The sequence below is a fragment of the Peromyscus californicus genome, unplaced genomic scaffold (genome assembly GCF_007827085.1).
Source record: "Peromyscus californicus insignis strain IS unplaced genomic scaffold, ASM782708v3 Scaffold_4__1_contigs__length_199733344, whole genome shotgun sequence".
In the NCBI taxonomy this organism is placed as follows: domain Eukaryota; kingdom Metazoa; phylum Chordata; class Mammalia; order Rodentia; family Cricetidae; genus Peromyscus; species Peromyscus californicus.
In genome coordinates this window covers 103,567,620-103,593,861 of record NW_026294562.1, presented here as the reverse complement: position 1 = coordinate 103,593,861, position 26,242 = coordinate 103,567,620, and the positions used below count along the sequence as shown (strand labels likewise).

The window sequence follows — 26,242 nt, the reverse complement described above, 5'->3', positions numbered from 1 at the left end:
GTGCTCAGTCCTAGGATAAAGCCTACTAAATATTAGACTTTTGCGTGTATTTATTTATTTATTTATTTATTTATTTATTTTGAGTGTGTATGTGTGTGGGTGGGTATGCCACAGCATGCAGTGGAGGTTGAGAACAACCTCTTGAACAGATCCCTCACCAAAGTAGCTGGACCTGGGCAAACTGGCATAAGAAGAGAATGTTCACTATAGTATGTTGCAGAGACTTGCAAATTACAGCAACAAGAAACCAAAATACAGAGAGCACCAAACACCAGCAAGGGGTGGAGAGATGGGAGCTCTCATTTGTTAATGCTGAGAACTCCAAACTGGTACAACCACAGTAGAAGACAGTTCGCTTTGTTATAAAACTAACCATCCTTCGACCATGTGCTCACAATCCTTTTCCTTGATAATTACCCAAAGGCGTTCAAAGCTTATGTCAGTAGAAAAATATATACACTGTTTTAGCAGCTTTATTTATAATTCCCCAAACATTGAAGCAACCAGCATGCCATTCAGTAGGTGAATGGATAAATAAACTATGGTGTGTCCATATAAAAATGTTACTCAGCCCAGAAAAAAAGAAATGAGATACCAAGCTATGGAAGGATCTTTAGGGCTTATTACTAAGTCAGAACTAATCTGAAACACTGTTTACTATTTGACCTTATCTATATCATAAAGGATGGAACCTTGACAACATGACCTTGTCTCCTTCTTAAGGGTTAATCCGGTGGGACAGGTCAGGGCACTGACTAGGGGGCATGCTCACCTTCTGATCATATGCTCTTTCATCCCAGTGCAAACTGGCCTCCTAGTGCATTTCCCTTGCTGTGCAAGCATGAGAACATGAGTTCAAATCCCATGCAGTGAAGTAAGAAATCAGAGTGTGGCCAGATGACCACCTGGGACCCTGGCACTGTGAGGGGCAAAGCCAGGAGAACTGCAGGATTTGCTGGCCAGCCAGCCTAGCTCCAGTTCAGTGAGAAACCTTGTCTCAGAGAAAAAGGCCGAGATTGATAGAGCAGAATACCCAATGTCCTCCCCTGGACATGTACATACATATCACATACATACACTAATTAATTTAATTAAAAGTAAAGAAATAACAGAAATTTTTAGAAAATGAATTTTTTTTTTAAATGAGGAAGCGAGAGGTCTCCTGGAGCAGGCTTCTGAGTGGTTTATCTTCGAGGCTCTGCCTGTGGATCTTCTGGACAGGCCTTTTGAGTATTAACAGTAGCAGCCGAAAGAGCCACTATCATATGCCAGGTGCTGCAGCTAAGTAACTCCCGTGAATTATGTCATTTTAGTTTTGAGAATAACTTCGCGAGTTCAGAATAGATACCCTCGTTCAGAGACGACATTAAGGGTCAGAAGATTGCCATGATTTGTCATGCATGGCCTTGCAGCCAGAAGTACAGAAGCCAGGATCTGAATCTCTGAATATGTGATTGAACTACAGGCTTCTGCTGTGAGCGCTTAACTCTCCTTGTGAAACCTGAGGCACCTATTAGCTCCTCCGTTCCAAAGATAACCCAAGTCACCAAGAGAATATCAGAGCCAAACCAGGTCTGTTAGACCCCTAAATCTGTTCGACTCCAAAGTAGAAAGTAAGGCAGGAATACAACAGAGAATGCCTTTAGGGAAAGTTTTGCCCTTTCCCAGGGAACTATCTCCCACCCAATCGCTTCCCTCCCTCCTTAGACCCCTTTCCAGAATTTTCCTTTCTCTTCCTTTCCCCAAGTGTTGCCTCTGGGCTGAAGAAGAACGAGATTTTCCCTGAGAGGGTAGAGAGCACAGCTTCCCAAGGATTGCTGAGAGAAAGAGCAGCCAGGGTACCACTAGGCCTGCATCTCCCAATCTCATACACCCGGGGAAGCCCTATATATAGACAGGCCTGGTTTAGCGCAGGAGTCGGCAGCGCTGAGTGTAAGTACAGCCTGGTGACAGACCATTAACAGCAGCTTCCCTTTTAAAAGTATCTGTTCAGGGGCTGGAGAGATAGCTGAGTGGTTAAAAAACTTTGATGTTCCAGAGGACCCGAGTTTGGGTCCTAGCGCCCACATGGGGTTGGATGGGAACTCATAACTGTAACTCCAGCACCAGGGGATCTGGACACCTCTGGCCTCAACAGGCACCCACATCCACGTGCATATACCCCACACAGAGACACAAGCACATAATTAAAAGTAAAATAAAAAATTAAAAATGAACAAAAGCATCTATTCTGAGACAGACATTTCATTGGGAGGGGGTTTCTTATACTTTTTAATTTAATATCCGCAGTCATCCAGTGGTTGGGCCTATTTTACCAAAGAGGAGCCTGGGATCCAGGATGTGAAGCCAGCAACCCAAGGACAGCAAGTCCTCAGAGCTTGGGACTTGAACCTACCAAGGACCCAGTTCTGCTGTTGCCTGGGAACAGAAGAGGGAGGAGCTGCCAGGGAGAAGGGAGGAGGGGACAGGGAGAGGGCAACCTCTCAGCAGCGAGCGCTGACGACAGCAGGTGATTTTTTTCTGCAGCGCGCACACTCTCAGCATCTTTTCTTGATCACCCCCCTCCCTTGCTGAGCCGCAAAAAAGGGTGGGGCCGCCTCTCTGCAGTAGAGACGGCGGCGGCAGCGGCTGCAGCATCACCAGGGGTACCGATACGGCAGAGGCAGCTGCACTCTCTGCTCTGTCTGGGTTGGAGGTGACCGCTGCCAAGCCCTAGGAGGCCGACTTGAACCAGACGGAAAGGAGACAAGAGCCTATTTGCCCAGCCCTCTCTCTGCGCCATGGCTTAAGCCCATAGCCTCCTTGCCAAGCATCTCCTCGCCCGGCCGGGGTCTGCGTGACACCGTAGCCGCAGGAAGGGCGCGCCCAGACGCCCTAGGCCTGGACTCTGGGACGCCAAACCTCGCTCTCATCCGTCACGGGCCACAGCAGGTCCTCTGCCGAAGGCGTTTGGAGACGGTAATCGAGGGACTTTGTGGACTTTATTTCAGCTGTATCTCATCCCCAGGTGCTCTTTGAGGGAGGAAGACAAGGAAAACGGCTGCTAGGGGGAGGAAGCGGTGGGAATCACATTGTCGGGTCTGGATTGGGGTTAAAGGGAGATTGGGGGTTTGATTTAGGACCACCAAAAGAGAGAGAGGACCGGTTTTGCACCTAGCATCATGGCGTGGCCGTGCATCACAAGGGCCTGCTGCATCGCCCGCTTCTGGAACCAGCTGGACAAGGCGGACATTGCGGTGCCGCTGGTTTTCACCAAGTACTCGGAGGCCACGGAGCATCCAGGGGCCCCGCCGCAGCCGCCAGCGCCGCTGCAGTCAGCGATAGCTCCCCCTTCGCGCGCTGTCGCCATAGAGACGCAGCCGGCCCAGGGCGAGTCGGATGTAGTTGCCCGGGCAACAGGGCCGGCGCCCGGGCCCAGCGGCGACCGCGAGAGTGCAACCGCCCCCGGCCGGAGTGGCCCGGGCCTGGGCGCGGCCTCGGGCTCCACTTCCGGCTCAGGCACCGCGGACTCGGTGATGCGACAGGACTACCGCGCCTGGAAAGTGCAGCGGCCAGAGCCCAGCTGCCGGCCGCGCAGCGAGTACCAGCCTTCCGACGCGCCCTTCGAGCGCGAGACCCAGTACCAGAAGGACTTCCGCGCCTGGCCACTCCCCCGCCGCGGGGACCACCCCTGGATCCCCAAGCCGGTGCAGATCCCTTCGACTTCTCAACCTTCCCCGTCTATTCTTGGGGTGCCCAAGCGTCGTCCGCAGAGCCAAGAGCGCGGGACCATGCAGACCTCTACGGAAGCCCGGGACCCGGAAGGCGGTGGAGGAGCCGGGGTGCCGGCGGCAGGAAAGGCGTCGGGTGCAGACCAGCGCGACACGCGCAGGAAAGCGGGACCGGCCTGGATGGTGACTCGCACCGAAGGGCATGAGGAGAAGCCGCTGCCCCCGGCCCAGTCCCTGACCCAGGAAGGCGGCCCTGCAGCTGGAAAGGCCTCTGGTGCAGACCAGCGTGACACACGCAGGAAGGCGGGACCGGCCTGGATGGTGACTCGCACAGAAGGGCACGAGGAGACGCCTCTGCCCCCGGCCCAGTCCCTGACCCAGGAGGGCGGCCCTGCAGCTGGAAAGGCCTCTGGTGCAGACCAGCGCGACACACGCAGGAAGGCCGGGCCCGCGTGGATGGTGACTCGCACAGAAGGGCACGAAGAGAAGCCACTGCCCCCAGCTCAGTCCCTGACCCAGGAGGGCGGCCCTGCAGCTGGAAAGGCCTCTGGTGCAGACCAGCGCGACACACGCAGGAAGGCCGGGCCCGCGTGGATGGTGACTCGCACAGAAGGGCACGAAGAGAAGCCACTGCCCCCAGCTCAGTCCCTGACCCAGGAGGGAGGCCCTGCAGCTGGAAAGGCATCTGGTGCAGATGAGCGTGACACACGCAGGAAGGCAGGACCGGCCTGGATGGTGCGTCGCTCGGAGGGGCACGAGCAGACACCCGCTGCCCATGCCCAAGCCGCAGGGCTCGAAGGCGGCAAAGGGCGCGCCGTGGCAGATGCCCTCAATAGGCAAATCCGGGAGGAGGTGACGAGTACAGTGAGCAGTTCCTACAGGTGAGACAGGGGTAACAGGTGATGCTGATCACCCTCGTCCCCTCGCGAGGACTATCCAGGGTTCATTTCCCCACCGAACACTTCTCATTCAGCCTCCTCTCTAGTGCTGGACCACACCCTCTCTCCATAGCCACATTCTAGAACCCTCACAACCCAGACTTCTCTGCCCCGCCCTGTAGGAAAGCCCTTAACATTTTCTACCCTGGTCTTCCCGGCTTGTTTTTTGTGCCACCCCTAAACCACATTGTCCTCCTTGCTGCCTAGCTCAGCACCCTACCCGCCCCACAGAGACCTTGTCAGTTTCCTCCCAGCTAAAATGCGCTTTCCTCCTGTCCTCCCAATTCACCTGCTGCCTAGGCCTGGATACTGCCACCCCCACCCCTCACCCCCAGTTGGCTCCACTCTTTCCAGGCAGTCCGTTCTCCTCCCTAGTCCAGTTCTTTCTCTTGGTCTCTCATTGGCTTCCTCCCCAGTCCCTGGCGGACACTCAAGGGCCACACCCTTTCCTAGATTCCCCACATGTCTTACAAATGACTCTCCTTCTCAACCACTAGTGCTTTGAATTCATTTTCCTCCCGCTTCTTCAGAGCTTTGGCACATGGGGCGAGCTTCTTAACCTTCCCAGGCCTCGACATCTTATCTGTAAGATGGAATCAATGAAAGTTATCTTAGGGCTGTCCACACAAGCGCTGATTTAGAGTGACATTTTCTGTGTAGTTTTGAGGATTGACTATATGCCAAACACTGTGCTGGCCGTTGGGAGGATCGAGAGAGGTGACTCATGAGGACTGGCCATGCCTGGGACGTAGTGGTAGTTTTTTGTTTCCATTACAGTCTCCTAGATGATGCCTCCTTCATCTAGTGTCTGCTTCCTAGATATCTCCAGCCCTCTTCCCTACCGAGGCAGCTCCTGTCTCCCTCTGGGTTCAGCAGATGTGTTTCTTATCCTCTCTGGCACATTCACATTCCTTGTAAATGAATGGTCCAAGGATGGAAGCATCCCCCATTTTACACACACACACACACACACACACACACACACACACACACACACACACACACACACACACACACGCCCTTCTCTAGAATTCTCCTGTGCTGCAGCCTTGGCCTTCCAGCCTGCTTTCTTACCCTTTGTCCATCCAATGTGAATTTCTGAATGTTTAACTTTCAGGCCTGCCTTTATGTTTCAACCAACATCAATTAGCTGATAGACCCTGGTTGACTTGAACATATATCACCGAACTTGGGGTTCTGAGGAGGCAGGTGTGCGTGATGAGTGAGCGAGCTAGTGTTGTCCAGGCGTGGCTCCAGGGTCCAGGGGCCCTTCATCGGTGCCATAGTCAATTAGGTGCCTTTTCCCTGCGAGCGCAGAGTTAGTGTCACCTGCCAACACTGTGTGTGGCCTCAGGTCAGAATGATGGTCCAGTGGACGTGGCAAGCCTTCCTTCACACACAGCAAAAGACTAGAAGATATAGAAACTCTCTTGTTGAGTTCTGCCTCCCACTAGCTCTCTCTCTCTCTCTCTCTCTCTCTCTCTCTCTCTCTCTCTCTCTCTCTCTCTCTCTCTCTCTCTCTCTCGTCTTCCAGAAGTAGCACACCACTTCTATCACAGTTCTGGGTCAAGCAAGGAAGAAGCTCCTTTTCCTTGGACAGCCGCAGGGAAGTGGGATTTTCACAGTGATGTTTACACTAGTAACGGAAGATCAAAGGAGAGAGGGGAACACACGCACAAGCAGGGGCCTTAAAACCCCACAAAGAAAGACGTGCTTTTCTGGTTCGCCAAGGCTCTCTTGTTCACAAGTCCTGGCTCATTATCTGAGAAGCCTGTGGGTAGCCTGACATGGGATTCCTGCCCCCTTCGTCCTCCTATTTCCACTCTGCCCTGCCCTGGAGGGTGGAACCTTACCAACCACCTGGCAGGATCTTCTTCCTGCTCACCTTCATAGAGACCATGGCAGTCCAAGGTTCCCACACTGCCTGGGGTGATCACATTCAGTTTAGGTTTCTGAGCTGGCTGGGTTCATTCGATTGGTGGAAGCTGGGTCAGACAATCAGAAAACGAGCATGGCCCTCAGAGGCACTCCCTGCAGATGTTGGTCTGTGGCTTTGTTCTGTATAGCAGGCTTCCCCACAACCAAACCTTACCTGGAATCGGCATACCCTGCCTCGTGTTCCCAATTACACAAATACTGGATGGTTAGACTGAATAGGGGACATGGTTCTCTTGATGCCTTGTGAGAATGACCGCTTTTACCAGCTACCAGACGTCTATCAACCTATCAGGGACAATCTTTGAACATCTCATTTTAAAAAAAAAAAATCACTTTTTCTTCAAAATGCATACATGACTTTGTGACCATCGATGCTATATTCTGAAGCATTAAGAAAATGAGTTGCTAAAAGACAGACATTTCTTTAATGAACAATTTGAATTTATGACACATTTGTTGTGAAATTTACTTTGTTGCTGTTGTTGTTGTTTTTTCCCGAAGAAACGTTAACCAATTCTAGAGAAATGGACTTTGGGTGAAAGTAACTGTGAAGAAGTAGTAGATTTTATAAATTAACATAAATATACTGTAGAGAAAATGTGTTTGGCATGTATGGGCCTATTTGGAACATTGATTTTTTTTCCCCCTTGCCTATTGTCTGACATTCTTTTTCTTGCTATGATTCTGAACAGTTCCTTAAGTATGCTCCATGTCTACTGGAGCCTAATATCACCATAGAAACCAAATTAGGCTCCATGTCAATGACAATTTGATTTCTAAAACCTTTTCTTCTGCCTCTCTCCATAAATCATGGTGTGTTTACGCCATGGCAGCTGGTTTCTCTCATGGGCTTTACAAGTGACATCCATCATATGACAGCAATGTGAGCAGTTCGCTTTAGTAGGGAGAAAAGGCCATATGATCCATCATCGTCATATACTGGTCTGTAATGTAATGTACACTCAATATGCAGAATCATACATATGCTAAATAAGTCACTAAATAACATCCGCTATCCTGGCCTGCTTCTGGTTTTGAGACATTGTCCTGTTCAGCGGCTCATTTGATTCATAGCCCATCACACTGGCCTGGGATTTTTGCACTCAAGTGGTATCTGAGGTATCTTTGTCATTATTCATAATCATAAGGTTGATTAAATTTTAATATATTCTTTTTACATAGATGATACTATAAAATCGAGAACCGTGTCTTAAAGGTGGATTTTATTGAGCAGTCATTTGTGACATTTGACCTGGCATCCTCAATTAGGAAAGAGATGAGTCACAAGGAAGGGAGTAAAACCCCCTCCCAGTCAAGCCCATCGCCCTGGCTGTCAGCTAATAGGGATGGATGTGGCAGCAGGTGCTCCCTGTAGAAATGTTAATGGCAAACTCTCCCTAGATGAAATCAGTGGGGGCTCTGCGAGGTGCAATTTATAAACCAGAGGCAAAATACTTGAGAAATGAAAGCAATAACAGGAAGTCAGGAAGAAAAAGAACCTTTGGCGTCTGCCTTCCAGCCTTGCATGAAGGTTGGAGAAGGCCCATCTGACTTGGCTCACGTCCTGTGTACCAACTACACACTTCCCCAATTTTCTACTTCCCAAGTCCTAGCAATACCTCATGACAACCTGAGATATTGACTCTCTCGGTCCTGCCTTTCAGAATGATTCCTTTCTTTCTGCTCACCATGAACTATATAAACTCTTTTGTCTTGGCTTACTTGTTGAATATGCAAGCCCACATCTCCCCAGCTCACGAGCACTCAAAGAGAAGGATTTTGTTTGTCCTGCTTGTATATTTCACAGTCTAATTCTGTGCTTGGATTTCTTGATCGTATGGGTATTTAGGACTTAGTGAAAGTTATTCGCCTACATATTGATAAATTCCCTTCAGTATCATGCGGTTGAGTTTACTGCATAAAATGACCACCAAACCCATGCCAACCAGGGTGCTGGGGGTACCAATGAGTAAGCTTAATCGTTTTTTGTTTGTTTGTTTCTAAGATTTATTTATTTATTATATATATAGTGTTCTGCCTGCATGTACACCTGCAGGTCAGAAGAGGGCACCAGATCTCATTATAGATGGTTGTAGGCCACCATGTGGTTGCGGGGAATTGAACTCATGGCCTCTGAAAGAGCAACTGATGCTCTTAACCTCTGAGCCATCTCTCCAGCCCGAGTAGGCCTAATCTTACCTAAGGAAGGAGGCCACGCCTTCTTCAACTGGAATAAGGCCTGAATTCTTCCAAGTTACACCAGAGGGAAATGCTCACCCGGGAGCCCGCGGGGCCCACGGGCCTCTCTGCACAAGCCTTCACCTAGGGCAAGTGCCTCAGCCTCGCCGCATAGCAGTCTTTAAAAGTGCTGAGGCAGGGCCTGGAGAGATGGCTCGGTGGTAAAGTGGTTGCTGTGCAAGGGTGAGGCCGGAGTCTGGATCCCCAGAACCCATTTAAAACGTCAGGTGGGGCAGCATGCTCCTGTAAACCCAGCTCTGGAGCAAACACTGCCAGATCCCTGGAGCTTAATGGCCAGCTTGCGTAGCTGAATTAGTGAGTTCTAGGCTCAGTGAGAGACTTGTGTCAAAAAATAAGGTGGTGCAGCAAGACCACAGAAAACACCCGCTATCAACCTCTGGCTTCCACATGCATGTGTGTACAGATGTGTGTGCACACAAATGGGTACACATACATGTTTTTTAAAATGCTAATGTATAGGTGTCCCACCCAGAAATTCTGCCGCAGTTCATCTAGGGTATGGCCTGAACAGCTGAACATTCTAAACTTCTCAGTGATTCTGTAGCCAGCCAGGTTATGGTCCCTTCCTAAGTCAGGGTTCTGAAACTTCAAGATGTGGAAGAACCACCTAGGGAATTTTCCAAGCTTCAGATTCCTGGGCATGTCCTCAGACATCCTATTGGGCAAGTTTAAAGTGGAACCCCCACATCTATTCTTGTGGCTGAGTTAGACTTAAGGCTTTCTTTGGCAAAACACTGCTGTCTGTTTTTAAGGGATAAGTTGCCTTTATGCAAACATGATAATCATGCTTTTTATTCAAGTCTGTTACATCTTTTGCTGACATAATTTTCCTCCATAAGATCTTTTATATATATATATATATATATATATATATAAAATTATACGCATAGGTTTTTAAAGTTTTACATTATCTTTTTACAGTTTAGTCTCTAGTCACCTCATTGGATTTTTCTATTCATTTGTAGACTGACTTAGGGATCAAATGCCCTAGGGCTGGAGACTGGCTTAGCTGGAGACTGGCTTAGCAATTACGAACAACTGCTGCTCTTGCAGCAGACCTGAGCTCCAGCACCCATATCTGGCAACTCATAAGCACCTGTAATCCAGCTCCAGGTAGTCTGACATACACATGTTCAGAGATATACACACATATAGACATAAATAAAAATAAACCAAAAAAGCCCTTTCTCCTCTCCCCTCACGTGTCTTTGTCCCATACCCTTTTGAGAGGCTCACCTTTCCCCATTAACAGAGGATATCTCCTCGAGCGTAGAAGTGTCACATACACTTGGATATCATTTCTGGACCCCTTGTTCTGTTCCATTAGCCTAAACTAATGCCACACTCATTTTCTCTTACTTTTACACTATCCTTTAATTATTGTTTCTTTTGTGAGGAGCATATTGGTTGCATTTACTAATGTATTATTGCTGATACATTTATTTTTTTCTAAGTTACTCTTGTGTTCTGTAACCTTATCACACTGTAATTAGTTTTGTTTGTTTATTTGTTTGGGTTTTTATTGTTTGTTTTTGTTTTTGTTTTTTGAGACAGGGTTTCTCTGTTTAGCTTTGGAGCCTGTCCTGGATCTTGTTCTGTAGACCAGGCTGGCCTCACAGAGATCCGCCTGGCTCTGCCTCCTGAGTGCTGGGATTAAAGGCGTGCACCACCGCCCGGCTTGTAATTAGTTTTGTCTAAGGAATGATTTTATATTTCTAGCACATGGTAGTCTATTGACATGCTTCCAATATGTCTATGTCTTGTTTGTGTTGTGTTTTGCATTCATTAGAATATCCAGTGTTGTTTTAAGTGGTCTGGGATGATAGATGTCTGTCTGGGAGCACGGGACTGCTTCTAACATTTTATCACTAAGGATGGAGTCTGCTGTGTTTTCATAGAACGGGTTAGGAAACACCTCATTCTACTTATGCTAGAAACTTTTAAAAATGTGGATGGCTGTTAGATCCCATTGAATACTTTTTCTATATCAACTGATGTCCAGTTTTACTTTTTAATGTTAATAGATTGCTTTCTGGTACTAAGGCATATTTATTGTCCTGTGATAAACCTTGCTTAGATAAAAGAATGGTTTTACTATGCTGAGCTTGGCTTGCTGTTTTTATCTTAAAATACTGGCATGCGCATTTGTAAGTGAAATTGATCTGCCATTTCCAATCTGTTTTTAAATATTGGATTCATGTAATATTGGGATGAGGTTATAGAATTAGATGACTAGACTCCCCTCTTTTAAGTTGTTTGGAACAAGATGGGTAAGAGGGGGTGCTCCTTGAATATCGGATCGGCATCTCCTATACACCCCCTGGACCTGCTTTTTTCATGAATGTATTTTACTACAATTTAGACGTCTTCAATGCGATTCATTTGTTCACCTTTTCTATTTCTTCTTGAGCCAGTTCCAGCCATTGATGTTGATATTTTCTGGTTTCTAATTTTAAACTTTATTGACATAAATTTGATAATAGCATTCTTTCAGAATTTTAAATCTCTCTATTTACCTGTGGCTCTATCTTTTTCATAAGCTAATATTTATTTGTGCCTTCTCTCTCTTTTCAAGGTTAGTCTTACTGAGATTAATTTTGCTTCTTTGTCTTCCCAAAGAATGAAATTTTGGTTCTGTTGAACATCACCCAGCAGGACTGGAACTGTCACTTCCGTGATGGCCCTTGACCTGTCAGGCCTTGTGTATGTCAGTCTTTCCCTCTGTTTGTCATTCCTCTTCCCAGGGCTCACTAGCATGTATGTTTTCAAGCCACCAAATGCTTGTGTCTGCCTTAGGTCAGGCCCTGAACTAAGTCCTGGGGTGATGAAGTGGCCCTTGCTTGCAAGAGCTCGTGTCTAGTGTTTCGAAGGCCGGCACACACGTGCTGCGCAGTTACTCTGCAGGGTGGGGTAGGACACAGAGAGAGGAATTAGTTCCCCCTGCTGGAGTGTTATTCAGAAAGCACTCAGTAGAGAATGTGAGTGGTGTGCTGCGGCTTGCAAGATATGAGTGGGCACTAAGTGGGAAACGGGTGGAGGAGGACAGGATCAGGCCAGTTTCTTTATCCTATAAACAAAGGGAATCGGGTGGGAATTTTAGGAAAGGTGACTTTGCCAGCAGTGGGAAGGATGGACTCGAAGGATAAGTCTGGGACCACCAGGGGCAAGGGAATTGTCCAGGTGAGAGATGATAAGACCTTCAACAAGGGAAGAGTGCAAACGTGTGTTGATGGTACAGAATAAGATACTCGTGGTGAAAACAGAAAGGGGCAGGCAGCGTCTAGGGCATTCCCTTGATGGCTGCTCCATAGAGCTGGGAAACAGTGAATCATTCAGTGAGCTGGACAGTGCAGTTTGGACAAGTTGAGTTGGCAATGTCTTCAGAAGGTTTACAAAGAGATTCTTAGTCAAAAATGAAGCCAGAAATACTGCTGGCACAATCACTTTCTAGCATTCTTTTGTTTGCCCTATGACTCAACAACTCCTTCCTTAGAACACGCCTAACAGAAATGAACACAAATGTGTGCAAGAATGCATACAGCATCTCCACTAGAGAAACGCACACAATGTAAGTGTGTATGGGCACACGGGGATGGAGAGTATTATAGCAGGGTCAAGCGGGCAGGAGAACACTTCCCTCAAAGTTGCCCTGTTCTAATTTCTGGAGCTTGTGGATACATAAGCAAAGGGGACTATTAGATCGATCGTGCAGTGGGAAGAATAGCTTGGATAACCCTGGGAGGCTGCGTGTGAGCATAAAAGAAAAACAGGAAGACAGCTGTCTGTTAGAGTGATGCAGGTCATAGTCTTGGCTGCCTGTTTTTAGGTTTTAGATGGAAAAGAGTCTATGTGTCAAAAAAGCAAGCAAGCCTCGAAGCTGGGGGAAGGAGGAGATGTCTTCTGCTTGCACGGTCCCCAGTGAGACCCGTTAGAAATGACTCAAGAGCTGGGCTTCCACCATAAGTTTCTGTGGGTTCCCTTCTCTCCTCCTCCTTTTCCTTCCCTCTCTCTCTCCCCTAGGGATTAGACCCAGGGCCTCGTGCATACTGGGCAAGCCTTCTACCACTGAGCTACATCATCAGCCTTGTTTGGTTTTTTCAGACCAGGTCTCGATAAGTTACTCTAGTTGACCTTGAACTCACTGAAGGAGGCCTCCTAGGTAGCTGGGATTCCAGACCCCAGATTCCAAGCTCACCCAGCTGTGTGTTCTTCCGACCATTCCGTTCTGACAGCTTGTTATGGCTGCTGTAGGAGACTGATACACAGAGATTTTTCATCTCAGCATCGACACATTTTCATTGAGACGATTCCTTTTCCGGAAGGGCTGCCTTTTGCACTGTAGGGTATTTGGCAACACCCCTGGCCTCTCGTCACAGCCTCTACCCACATCATGCCAGTGGTGTTTCCTGTGCTTCCCTGCCCTGAGTTGTAGCAATAAAAATATCTCCATAAAACATCCCTGTGGCAGCGAGGATTTATCCCTAACTGAGAACCATTGCTACATAACAATGAAAGGGACTGTGACACACGATAAATAGATCACAGGCATAATGGTGAGTGAAAGAAAAGAAATACAACTGCATTTACTGCATGACTTCTGCTATATGAAGTTCAAAAACAAGCAGGAATCACTGATGGTGGGTAGAATAGTGGTGCTTGCAGTGAGTGGGTGGGTAGCTGGCTGAGAAGGAGCCTGAGGAACCTTCCAAGGTGTTGGAAAAGTGTCTTCTGGGTGTCTATCTGAGTTAGAGTGGCATCAGTCTACAGGAGTCAATGGTTAGGACATGTAGACTTTGTTCTAGGGGTGTGTGTGTGTGTGTGTGTGTGTGTGTGTGTGTGTGTGTGTGTGTTTGCATTAATCAAAATACAAAATGAAGATATAGTTTGATGCTCAGGAAGGAGAAAGGGCAGAACATAAAAAGAAAGATTTGAACAACATCCACCTGTTGGTGAGAACCAAGCCCAGAGATGCTAGTCTGGGTGGGGGAAGGAGAAGAGGGGAGGGGAGGGGAGGGGAAGGGAAGGTAGGGGAGAAGAGGGGAGGGGAGGGGAGGGGAAGGAAGGGGGAAGAGGGGAGGGGAGGGGAGGGGAAGGAAGGGGAGAAGAGGGGAGGGGAGGAGAAGGAAGAGAAGAGAAGAGAAGGGAGCTGAGATCAGAGTTCAGCACGCACTGATCTCAGGGTAGGGTGGGGGTCAGTAAACGGCAGTCTGGTGGCCTCCATGCTTGCCTGCCCGACCTGAGAGGAGAGTAAGCCCGTCACTGACTGTCTCTGCCTGCTAGCTTCCACCACACTGGCAAGACACGATGAATAATGTGTAGTGAATAACGCTTCTCCTCACTTATTCCACATCAATGTGTAATTATTTGCGCATGAATGGAAGTCTTTTGCAGGGTCAAGCCTAATGTGGGGTGGGAAATGGTGCCCAGACCTCAAGCCACAAAACCCTTAAGAGCAAGGGAAACACTTGCTTCATTCACTCTGCTGTGCCCTGTGGTCACTGGCCATTTCCTAACGGTGACTTCAGAAAGTTGGCCCACTTGGTGACAGTTCCTACAGTGCATTTTCTCAAGCCTCCTACCTAAGGCTTGCTCACAATTCAATCACAGTGATTAAGAGAAAGGCAGACAACGCTAAAACTGCGAGACAGCAGAGGCAGCGCTCCGCTTCAGCTGCATTTACTGAGTACCCACTCCGCCACATGCTTTCACCTGTCTTTATTCCGGGGTGTGTGCACATGTGTGCATGCGTATGTGTGTGTGTGTGTGTGTGTGTGTGTGTGTGTGTGTGTGTGTGTGTGTGTGTGTGTGTGTGTGTGTGCTGAAGGACAACCTCGGATATCACACTAGGTGAGGTCCCTCTCTGAGACAGGGTCTCTTACTGGGACTTGGGGACTGCTAATCAGGTTGGTGTGGCTTGCCAGAAAACTCTTAAGAATCCCCCTGCCTCTGCCTCTCCAGCACGTGCCACATACCCGGCGTGTTGTGCTTGCTGCGTGTTGAACTCGAGCCCTGTGCTGGGGTACCTTACTGGGTTGTACTTGGCTTCCCAGTTCCTATTTAGGCTTTTCTGTGATCTTTTAAGGTATCTATGTAGCCCTGACTGGCCTGGAACTTACTAGGTAGACCAGGCTGGCCTCTAAAACACAGAGATCCACTTGCCTCTGTCTCCTGAGTTAGCCAGGCTAACATCACCATATAAGGATGGAGAGCAGAGTTAGGGAAGGGTGGGGACTGAGTTCTCATGGCCAGTCAGTAGCCAGACAGGCCCAGAAATCCACTTTTCCTCATTCCAGAACATGGCCCTGTCTGCCCTGTGCAGCTCCAGCATGTCCCTTGTGTACCCCAGCCCTCACTTATTCTAGAACACTCTGTTCTAGAAAGGGCTGCTGCCTCCACCAACCTCCGCTGCTCCCCTCTCCTAAATCCATATGGTCACCCTCCATCAACATTGTTTGTGTGTTGGGGTGGGGTGCAGGGGTCTCCCCACTCCTTGTCCTGAGCTCTGTGTGGACCCCTCTCCCTCCAGGGTGAGACTCAGCACTTTGGCTTGAGGTCAGCACTTCCAGGATCAGGCCTAGCTTGTGCACCCAGGCTTTCTGCTTCCTGCTCCCACACCTGGTGCTGTTCCCGGGGTGGGGGTGGGGGGGTCTCAGCCCTGGTTATACGTTGAAATCACAGGAACCCCAGTAGGTGCCGTGGTCAAATCGCATCCTGAGCTGAGTCATGAGCCCCACACTTAGTTAATATGCAGTTTCACTCGGTTTTTCCTCAGAGCCTCCTCCTCCTTCTTTCTAAATCCTTCCTATCCTGTGGGGCTTTTAGTCTGTTGTGAAAGAGGCTTTTACTGTAAAAGCAGGGAATTAGGTTGGATTTATGTGGTCTTAATTCCATAATAATAACACAGGGGGATTAATAGTTTTATTCCAAGTTCAATACAGCCATCTTAAAAGCATGAAAGGCTGGGACACTGGGCCTCTCTGTGGCTGGCAACAAGCACATGACCCTGTTTGCAGGGGACTGCTGTCATGAGGGAGCAACATGAATTCATTATCTGAGTTGCCGGCAGGCCACCATGAAGGTGAAAACCAGGGACCAGAGTTGTGCTGGGGCCCTGCCGGGGCTGGGTGATTCTGTTGGAAAACTGGTGGAGGGAAGAGTTGCTTGCATCCGAGAGGTGTCCCGGCTTTTGAGAAGGAGTTGGTGACCATCAGAACCAGAGTTTGAATCCTGCACTTTATCTTAAAATCTGTGTGGCCTTGGGAAGGTCAGTTCAATGGGGACAGTAACACAGTAGCGGCTTCACAGAGTCCTGATGACCCTGGAGGAAGTTAATACGGTACACCAGCCACAGCCAGTGCGGTCTGCTTTTGTTGTTATCGTTCTGAGAGAGTGGGACAGAGTAGGTTAGGATGGAAGTCTTCGTTTATCCATTCAGGAGACCCCTGTGGCCCCTTGCATCAGGCACTCACTAGGCCAAGACTTGGTGGTGTGGAGATGAATTACACAGATACCTGTCTGTGGGAGTGCCTGGTCTAGTGAGAGACACGCGGCAAGAAAATTACAGCCGTGGGAGCTGGTCAGTAGTAGGAGCCTGTGGGAAACACTGAGGCAGCCTGGTCACGACCACATGCTGGAGAAGCTGTGTCTGTGTGAGTCAGGACCCAGATGCTAGCTTCATGTGGAAGGAAGGGACCAGGAGGAGGCATCTAACAGGGAGGTAAGGAGGCGGACAGCCAGGTGTCTAGCTTTGTCTGGGGCTTTGGGTTCCATTGCTGTCTGACGTGTTAACTATAAGACGTTGGACATGTGACGTAACCTTTTTCTTCATTGGTAACACAGAACCAGTGACACCCACCTTGTAAGATGTTGAAAGGCCTAACAAACACCCCATTAAGTCCTCTCTTACCTGACTCCTTCGTCAGCACTCCCAGCACCTAGCTAGGTCCTTAGGAGGCTTGATTTGGTTTGGTTTGGTTTTGGTTTTTCCAGACAGTGTAGACCAGGCTGGCCTGGAACTCATAGAGATCTGCCTGGCTCTGCCTCCCGAGTGCTGGGATTAAAGGCGTGCGCCACCACCGCCGCCCGATTTAGATGATTTTTTTTTCTCTTTCGAGTTCATTTATTCTTTGACCCATTCACCAGGCTTTCTGATTATCCATCCATCCTGCTCTTGATAACGTCCATTGTCTGTTTGTCCTACTGTATGAACACATGACACTTCTCAGTCCTTTCTTTTCTTCTAGTCATCCTTCAGCCGATTAATGTAACATATATTGAGTGTCTTCCTGGGGGTCCTCAGGATAGGAGGGAGCAAGACTTGGGTCAGTCCCAAGAAGTTCAAGGTCTACAAAAGGAGATGGGTGCCTTATGGATGTTTAGTTCCAGCTACTACACTTGGGCTAGAAGAAGAGACCACAGGCTCAGAGAAGCCTGGAGGGGAGGAGGCAGCTGTTGGCCAAGGGATGATGAGGGCCTGAACCAGGTGCCAGTGTGGCTGGAGAGAAGGGGACTCACTCCAGAGTTCTTTAGGGACTTGTGTGTGTGTGTGTGGGGGGGGGGGGGTAACTGGAGATCAAACCCAGGAACTTGAGAATGCTAGACTCTAATATTAAGCTATATCCTCAGCCATGATATTAGATGATTTTTGAGACCGGGTCTTGCTATGTAGTCCCGGCTGGCTTCAAACTCTCAGTCCTTCCAAGTGCTGGAATTGCAGTCATGTGCTACCATGTGCTTGCTGCTAGATTTGTTTATTTTAATGTTTTGTTCTCCTATTATGTAAATATATGTGTGTGTAGAGGAGGGAGGAATCTATGTGTGTGTAAGTTCAGAAGCCTGTGGAAGCCAAGAGGAGCGTGTCAGATCCCCTCGCACTGGAGTTACAGGTGGTTGTGAACCACTCAGGGTAGGTGCTGGGACCTGAACTCAGGAGCTCTGTAAGAACTGCTGAGCTTCCCTGCAGCTGGACAATTAGTTAAACACATGAAGGATGATGTGCACAGTCCTTACCACAGTGTGTAGCCTACAGTAAACAATAAATGGGCCCCATCCTCACTGGGTACTCCGGGCTTGCGTGCCTCTTGGCTGTTTGCTTTTCTGCTTGATCAAGTTCTTGAATTTCTGGAAAGGAACCATGGTATGCTTCAGTGAGATTTCTGTGGGCATGTCTAGTCCGCCAGTCATCCGAATCACTGATTTATACTTTGTCTTTGCAAATATAAATTAAACGGGGGAGGTGAGGCTCTTGCTACTTTGTATTCATGAAAACATTGCATGCCTAAAACAGAAAATATAAAATTTGAGTCTCAATGACAGCAATTGGAAATGAATGATTGTTAACAAGCTTAAATTTCTCTGAAAATGGATTTACAGCTGTTTCTGTAGTCAGTAGAGCTCTATGTTCTAATTTGTACTTGTCTGATTCTTAATGTTTATCATTAGCATATATTAATTAGGCATTGAATGGATTTCTTTATAACATTTTCCTACATATATATCTAATGCATTTTGACCCTATTCTCTTCCCATTACCGCTCTTGGCCTTCCCACCCTGACTGATCCCCTTCCTCTTCCCAGCTAGTCAGAGTTCAGGCTTTTAACTTCCTAGGTGCACAGACTCTGGATAGGAGCTTCCCCTTGGACTGTAATGATACTCAGCTAAGCATCCATTTGTACTTCTCTACAACTTTATTCCTCTATCTCCCCAAGAGCAAAGGCGTCCCGGGAGCCTTCTATGGCTTTGGCATCTATCTCGTGATCCTGAAGGCCTGTAAAAGAAAGTTCTTAGGAGACAGAAAGATGGCTCAGTGGCTATGAGCACTAGCTCTTGCAGAGGATCTGGGTTCAATTCCCAGCACCCACTTGGTGGTTTACAGCCATTAATAACCCCAGTTCCATGGGATCCCAGAGGTGTGCATGTGATGCACATATAGACATACAGGCAAAACACTTTTATACATGAAGTAAAATAATAAATATGTACTTCCAAAAGTCCATTTAGCTTACGTTTCTTGTAGACGGGACCTGTGTCTTTTGGGGGGTCTCTGGACCTGCACAGAAGACGGCTTGCTAGAATTCAGAGGAGGTCTCTAGTGTATGAAGTCTTTTACCATTGTTCTCAGAGTTTCCTGGTGACCAGTTTCTGTCTGGTGGATTTCATGGTCTCCACTGGGTTGAAAGCGAAAGTCAGTTACTCGGGTCCGTTCAGAGATCACAGGGAGCAGGCAAATGAAGACTCATGGGTGTCATGTACGTGAGAGGAGCATGGGGAAGGGGAGGATTAGAGGGTGGTGCTGCCCACCAGCCTTGTGCCCCCACAGCCTGGGCATGTGGGAGGATGATGCTGGGCTCTGAGGATGGATTCACAGTGTCATTTCTAAATCGTAACATTGTGGCATATTCATACACAATTCTCCACCCTTGTGACTTAATCAGCCTTGGTGGGCACAGGCTACTCTTTCCTGAGAGCAGGCAAACACCCAGGGACCTGGCAGAAATAAAAGCTAGACAGTTGCTGTAGAGGTTAGGCTGCTTGTCCAGTAGGAGTCAGGTTAGCTTTCATTCATCCCCCCGTTCCACAGCAGAGCATCATACATCACACGTCCGCTGGCAGACACTTAGGAGTGGGAGCACTCTCCTCGAGAGCTCCCTGCCCGGGACTGTTGCACTCTGGGAGGAGAAGCAGCTATGATGTCAGCCCCTATAACAAAGTAAGTTACGTGCTCCATGGTGCCACACACTTTTTGAGCAGGGGAGTGTTACCAGTTCTGACTTGACATATCAGGGAATGTGTTTAAGGAGGGTAGTGTCTGAGCTGGACCTTGAAGGGTCAGGCTTAGTGAACAAAACAACGTGACCAATGGTAGGGAGGGGGCACATTTTAGGAAGAAGGAACAGTGGGCCACAGAAAGGTAGCTATGCTCATGGGGGACAACAAACATTCATATATGACAGAGAGACGCAGTGGTGACGAGTCTGGGAAAGTGGCTGCAGTCTGAACTAGGAGTCAGCTAACCTTCTGTAAAAGGAAAGACTAAATACTTTAGGCTTTGCGGACCAGCGTGCCAAGCTAGTGATACTGTGTGTAGGAATTCACGTACCAAGGAGAGGGGCTGGAGAGATGGTTCAGCAGTTAAAAGCCCTTGCTGCCCTTCCCAAGGACCAGCACTCAGTTCCCAGCACCACATTGGTGACTCACATTTGCCTGTACCTCTAGCTACAGTGATCCAACACCTTCTTCTGGCCTCCATAGGCCACACACAGACACAGACACATAAATAAAAGTGAAATCAATCTTCCCAAAAAGAGATAGAAAATAAATTCCCCCAAAATATTGTTGCCAAAATTTAAAACACCATAATAATGTTGACTGAATACACTCTTAAGTAACACAGGACTATTAATGAGAAGAGCGGATTTTTAGCTGGGTGTAGAGGCACATGCCTGTAAATCCCAGTGCCTAGGAGGTAAAGGCAGTTAGAGCTCTGTGAGCTTGAGATCCACCCAACCCGTATAGCATGTTCCAAGCCAGCCAGAGTTAAATGGTGAAACCCTGTCCCAAATGGAAAGAAAGGAAGGAAGGGAGGGAGGGAGGGAGGGAGGGAGGGAGGGAGGGAGGGAGGGAGGGAGGGAGGGAGGGAGGAAGGAAGGAAGGAAGGAAGGAGAAGCTGGTCAGCGGTGGCACTGACCCAGCTTTAATCCCAGCACTCAGGAGGCAGAGGCAGGTGGATCCCTGTGAGTTTAAGGCCAGCCTGGTGTACAGATCTAGTTCCAGCAGGACAGCCAGGGCTACAGAGAGAAACCCTGTCTCAAAAAAAACCAAACCAAACCAAACCAAAACAAAAAAAATGAAAGGAAGGAAGGAAGGGAGGAAAGAAAAGGTATTTTGGGAAATAATATGGGCTGAATGAGGTTCAAAACTAGTGTCTCTTTCATCCAATTGATAGCAAATATTCATCTACAAAACCATCCTTAGGGCTGGGGATATATTTCAGTGGTAGAGCACTTACTTAGCGTGTGGAAAGCCCTGAGTTCCAGCCCCAGCCCTACAAAACAAACCAACCAAAAAACATTCCTAGTTTGTGACTGACCAAACTTGTATTTGGCCCCTGGGCTGTGCACAGTTTACCAGTGTCTAATCCATGCTATTGAGTTTATTATTGCTACCCATGCTCAGCCTGTGTGTGTGTGACTAGCCAATCGCTCCCTGAACCGAGTGCCTAGAAATGCTGGGGTTGACTGTGCTTTGCAAAGAGCATTGCTTACTCTTCCCATGTAACATACATAGTCACTGTCTTGTTCCTTACAGCTGAAAAGCACCGGGAGGCTGATACACATAAGGGTCTCCTTGTCTTCGTAACATAACAGTAACCATGCCCTTTCTCCTAGTGACTGAGGGAGAAAGGTACAGTCCTCGCCATTGTGGAGTATTAGTCTCGAGCTGCTATGGCCATTTTGTGTGCATTGCTCCCTGGAAATAGGAACAAGGTTTTTAAAGTAATTAAACAAGAAATAAGTGGCATTACAGTACATTCAGGGAAGTAACTAGTAATTCTGCTTAAAATTCAGCTTCTTTGTGCAGCACAGAAGCACTCCAACATGAGGAGGGACCCCGGCTTCGGATCTTCACAGAAGCTCTTCTGTTGGCCTAAAGCAGACTTAGAGTTAGTGAGAGGCTTCTTGATGCCAACTAGGAGTCTACTCTAACTGGGGGTGAGCTCAGTGGTAAGAGTGCTTATCTAGCATGTACATGATCCTGGGTTCAAACCACCGTATTATTTAAAAGAAATGTTTAAGCCATGTATGCCCCAAACAGGCAGGTACATCTCAGCCAGGTACATCACCACTGTAAGCTCCAGCCAGAGATGTCCCCACCCTAAGACCCAGCCAGGTATGCCCTGAGAGGCTAAGGCAGAAGGACTGATGCAAGTTCCAGGCCAGCTGTGCTAGACTGAGACCCTGTCTCAAGAAAACAAAGATTGTCAGGCATGATGGCACATGCCAATAATCACAGCACTCACAAGGCTGAGGCAGAAGGTTTGTGAGTTCAAGGCCAACTTGGTATACATAGCAAGTTCCTGGCCATCCAGAGCTAATATAGTGAAACCCTGTCTTAGAAAAACCGACCCTCCCCATCCTCCAAGAAAACTAAGAACAAAATCAGAATCTATCTGCCATAATCCCATACACGGGAGTCACCCCAGTCTCATTTATGAGGTGGTACTTTGCATGTTCCACCATAACCTCTTCTAGATGGCAGAGACTGTTCTTCTAGAAAAGAGACTAGTCACTTGTTCAATTCAGTTTATGTTGGCTGAGTCTTGCTATGAATGAGGCACCACATTAGGCTTCAGGCATACGACTGTGAGGTCCATGTTTGCAGATGTCCCACCTGACTCTGTGCCAGTTCCTGCTCCAAAAATCAGGGGAAATAAGATGATGATAATAATGATGTTGGTGGTTGTAGTTGTGGTGATGGTGATGGTGATAATGATGGTATTGGTAGTCCTGATGATGTTGGTAGTGGTGGTGGTGGTGATAGTGATGACAATGTTGTTGATGATAATAATGTTGATGTAATGATGGTGTTGGTGTTGGTGATAGTAATGACAATATTGTTGGTGATGATGATAGTGTTGTTGGTGATGGTGGTGGTGGTGGTGGTGGTAGTGATAGTGAATGATGGTGTTGTGTTGTTGATGATGGTTGTGTTGATGGTGATGATCCTGATTGTTGTCTTGGGGCCTGAAAGGACAAATCAGAAGAAGTATGAATATTTTCAAGTAACAAACATCTTTAATACTGGCAGTATGGATAGGAGAGGGGAAAGTTCTGAAAAAAAGATGAGGATCACAAGGAGCTTAGTACATAACCTTTCTCTCTTCATGGTTTCACTTACTTGTGGTTAGTGTTGGCCACAAAGTGTTAGACAGAAAATTCTAGAAATAAATAACATATTTAAAATTAGATGCCGGGCGGTGGTGGCACACGCCTTTAATCCCAGCACTTGGGAGGCAGAGGCAGGCGGATCTTTGTGAGTTCAAGGCCAGCCTGGTCTACAGAGCGAGATCCAGGAAAGGCGCAAAGCTGCACAGAGAAACCCTGTCTCGAAAAACCTAAAAAAAAAAACAAAACAAAAATTAGATGCCATTGTGAGTAGTTTGATGAAGCCCCATGCCATCCCTCTCTGTCTCACTTGGGATGCGAGTCATCTCTTTGCCCAGCATATCCAGACTGTGTATGCTACCTGCCCATCAGTCTCTTAGAAGCAGCATGGTCATCAGACTGTCAGATGTCACAGAGCCTTATTTCACTTTTCGAAGACTCAGAGAACAAGAGTAACGATGCTGGCAGTTTTATTACATTATACTGCACTTGCTTTATTTTATTAATAGTTATTGTTGTTACTCTCCTAACTTGCCTACTTTATACATTACAATTTGTCATAGGTATACACACACACACACACACACACACACACATACCCCACATTTAGATAGTAGATATCTACCCACAGTTTCTGGAATACTCAGAGAATCTTGGAGCATATCCCTGTGAATTGCTGGGGGGTTGGGGGGGGGGACTACTGCAATTGTATACTGATCTGATAGCCGTGGTGTAGAGGATCAATGAAATGCCTTAGGATCAGAAAATATCAGCTTGAACCCAAGCCTTCTCATTTACTACTTATTGTATGGCCTTGCTGAAGGGATCCTCTATTAGGAGCCTGTGGTGGTTTGAATGAGAATGGCCCCATTGGCTCATATGTTTGAGTACTTGGTTCCCAGTTGGTGGACCTGTTCAGGAAGGATTAGGAGGTGTGGCCTTGGTGAAGGAAGTGTGTCACTAGGGGTGGGCTTTGAGATTTCAAAAGCCTAGTGCTGGAGAGATGGCTCAGCAGTTGAGAGCACTGGCTGCTCTTCCAGAGGTCCTGAGTCCAATTCCTCCCACACCATCTGTAACTCCTGTTCCAGGGGATCTGACACCTTCTTCTGGCCTCCACAGGCGAAAAGACATACATGTAGGCAAAACACTGATACAAATGAGATAAATAAATAAATATTTTGCCAGGTATGGTGGCATACACCTTTAATCCCAGCAATCAGGAGGCAGACAATAGCAATAAAAAATGCTAAGAACCTAAATATTATTTTACATTCCTTTACATACCCCACAGTCTACACTAACTCAGAAAGGTCTTGGTCCAAACAATCATTTGTGAAATGGGTCAGAAAAAAATAAACTCCATAAACTGTCATGAGAAAGTGTTATCTCCTTTTTACGCAGTATACAGTTCATGGTCAAGCAGATTATGGATGCTATGCAAATGTTTGAAACATCATCAGCTCCTTGTAAAGGCCAGAGTCAAGCATGATTGTATGAGCATCTGTATGGATGTGTATGTGTAAACGTGTATATGTAAGTGTATGGATGTTTGTATATGTGTCCAAGTGTGTTTGTGTGTGTATTCATGAATATGTGTGTATGTGTGTGTATTTGTGGTAAGTATATGTATGTATGTGTGTATACAAGTGTGAATGTGTGTTTATGTGTTTGTGTGTGTGTGTATTCATGAGTGTGTGTGTGTATTTGTGGTAAGTATATGTATGTTTGTATGTGTATATACAAGTGTGAATGTGTGTATATGTATTTGTGTGTGTGTATTCATGAGTGTGTGTGTGTGTGTATTTGTGGGAAGTATATGTATGTATGTGTGTATACAAGTGTGAATGTGTGTTTATATGTTTGTGTGTGTGTATTAATGAGTGTGTGTGTGTGTGTATTTGTGGTAAGTATATGTATGTATGTATGTATGTATGTGTGTATACAAGTGTGAATGTGTGTTTATGTGTTTGTGTGTGTGTGTATCCATGTGTGTGTGTTTGGGAGGGGATAGACAGAAGAATCAGAGTGCTGGATAATTCAGAGATTCTGCAGTCTGGTCCCCACCCAGTGCAGGCAGCCATCTGCTCTGAGTTCTGACTGTCTCAGAGTGGAGGGTATCCATGGGAACCAGTGTGGAAGTTACCAGGAGGACACTGTGGCAGCTGGCCACGAGGAAAAGTGGAAATCAAGTGGAACCAAGAAGGACAGACTCATGTGTGCTCAATGAATGAGAAGCAGTCAGCTGTGAGGGCCAGGGGAGGGTCTCAGCAGAGCCGTGCCAGCCCAGGGGCCTGCAGAGGAAACCTGGGTCAGGCTAAGGGGCTTTGCAAGGCTGTGCCCAGGAGGCTCACCAGGAATCTCTTCAGTTTTTGTCTCTTCTCTTCTCTCCCTCTCATCCCTTTTTGTTAATTTACCTGTTTGTTTGTGACAGTCTCTCTGTGTAACTCTGGCTGTCCTGGAACTTGCTATGTAGACCGGATTGGCCTTGAACTCTCAAGAGATCCTCTTACCCCTCCCTCCTGAGTGCTAGGATTAAAGGCGTGTGCCACCATGCTCAGACCCTCTTCCTTTAGTAGGAAATATAGTGTGTACAGTACAGAAAAGTTAAGGGGAAAAAAAACCTTATTTACTTTTCTTTTCAAAAGTAAAATTTTAGAGCCAGTGAGATGGCTCGAGGGTAGAGCGCTGGTCATGCACACTACGTGGTGACCTGAGTTCAACCCTCAGAACCGTTAAAGATGGACCAGGACCACCAGACAGGGGGAGCACCACCCATAGTGAGCAGGAACCCCACATCGATCACTAATCAAGAAAATCCCCCCACAGGCCAACATGGGGGCGGCACTTTCTCAACTGATAGTCCTTCTTCTAAAATGACCCCAACTTGTGTTAAGTTGATGCAAAACTAGCCCACACACCTACGCACAGGGGTGTGCGTGCGTGCGTGCGTGCGTGCGTGCGTGCGTGCGTGCGTGCGTGCACATGCTGTACACACACACACACACACACACACACACACCACACTGCACACATACACACACTACACACCACACACACACACATACCACACTACACACATACACACACTACACACCACACACACACACACACACACACACACACACACACACACATCACATCACATCACATCACATCACATCACATCACAATATTTTAAAGATGGGAGCTGGGAGAGCAAGTTCTAACCAAATACACTGGTGGGAAGGAAGCCCAGGTAAAGTGAGGACGATTCTGCCCTAAGGTTCAGATGCTGCCTAAGGCACTCTTAGCTTTGGGGTTGCTGCGAGCCAGGGGTCAGCTGGGGATATGTGTACCCTCAGAAGCTGACTCAAGTTTGAAGTGAGGTACACGGACCCAAGGTATTGTTTCCAGAAGTTTCTCACCCAGGAGGTGATAAGAAGTGCCTGATGAGATCCTCTCCACCCAAGCTGAAGGAAGTCCTCACTGTACTGTCTTCTTTAATCGATAAAATCACCTGGTTTTGGATTTTGT

At 47.6% G+C, this 26,242-nt stretch overlaps 1 protein-coding gene across 2 annotated transcripts in view; it reads left to right on the top strand.

The window, feature by feature from the left end:
* The first annotated feature begins 2,503 nt into the window (after nucleotides 1-2,503).
* Map6 (microtubule associated protein 6) overlaps nucleotides 2,504-26,242 on the top strand; it is a 76,611-nt gene continuing 52,872 nt past the window's right edge. The window contains exon 1 of one of the 2 annotated variants that reach the window (XM_052712168.1): nucleotides 2,504-4,591. In XM_052712168.1, coding sequence (XP_052568128.1) covers nucleotides 3,162-4,591 — 1,430 coding nt within the window. In that variant the 5' untranslated portion in view covers nucleotides 2,504-3,161. The remainder of the gene's footprint in view (nucleotides 4,592-26,242) is intronic. The other variant, XM_052712167.1, reaches the window with a different exon arrangement.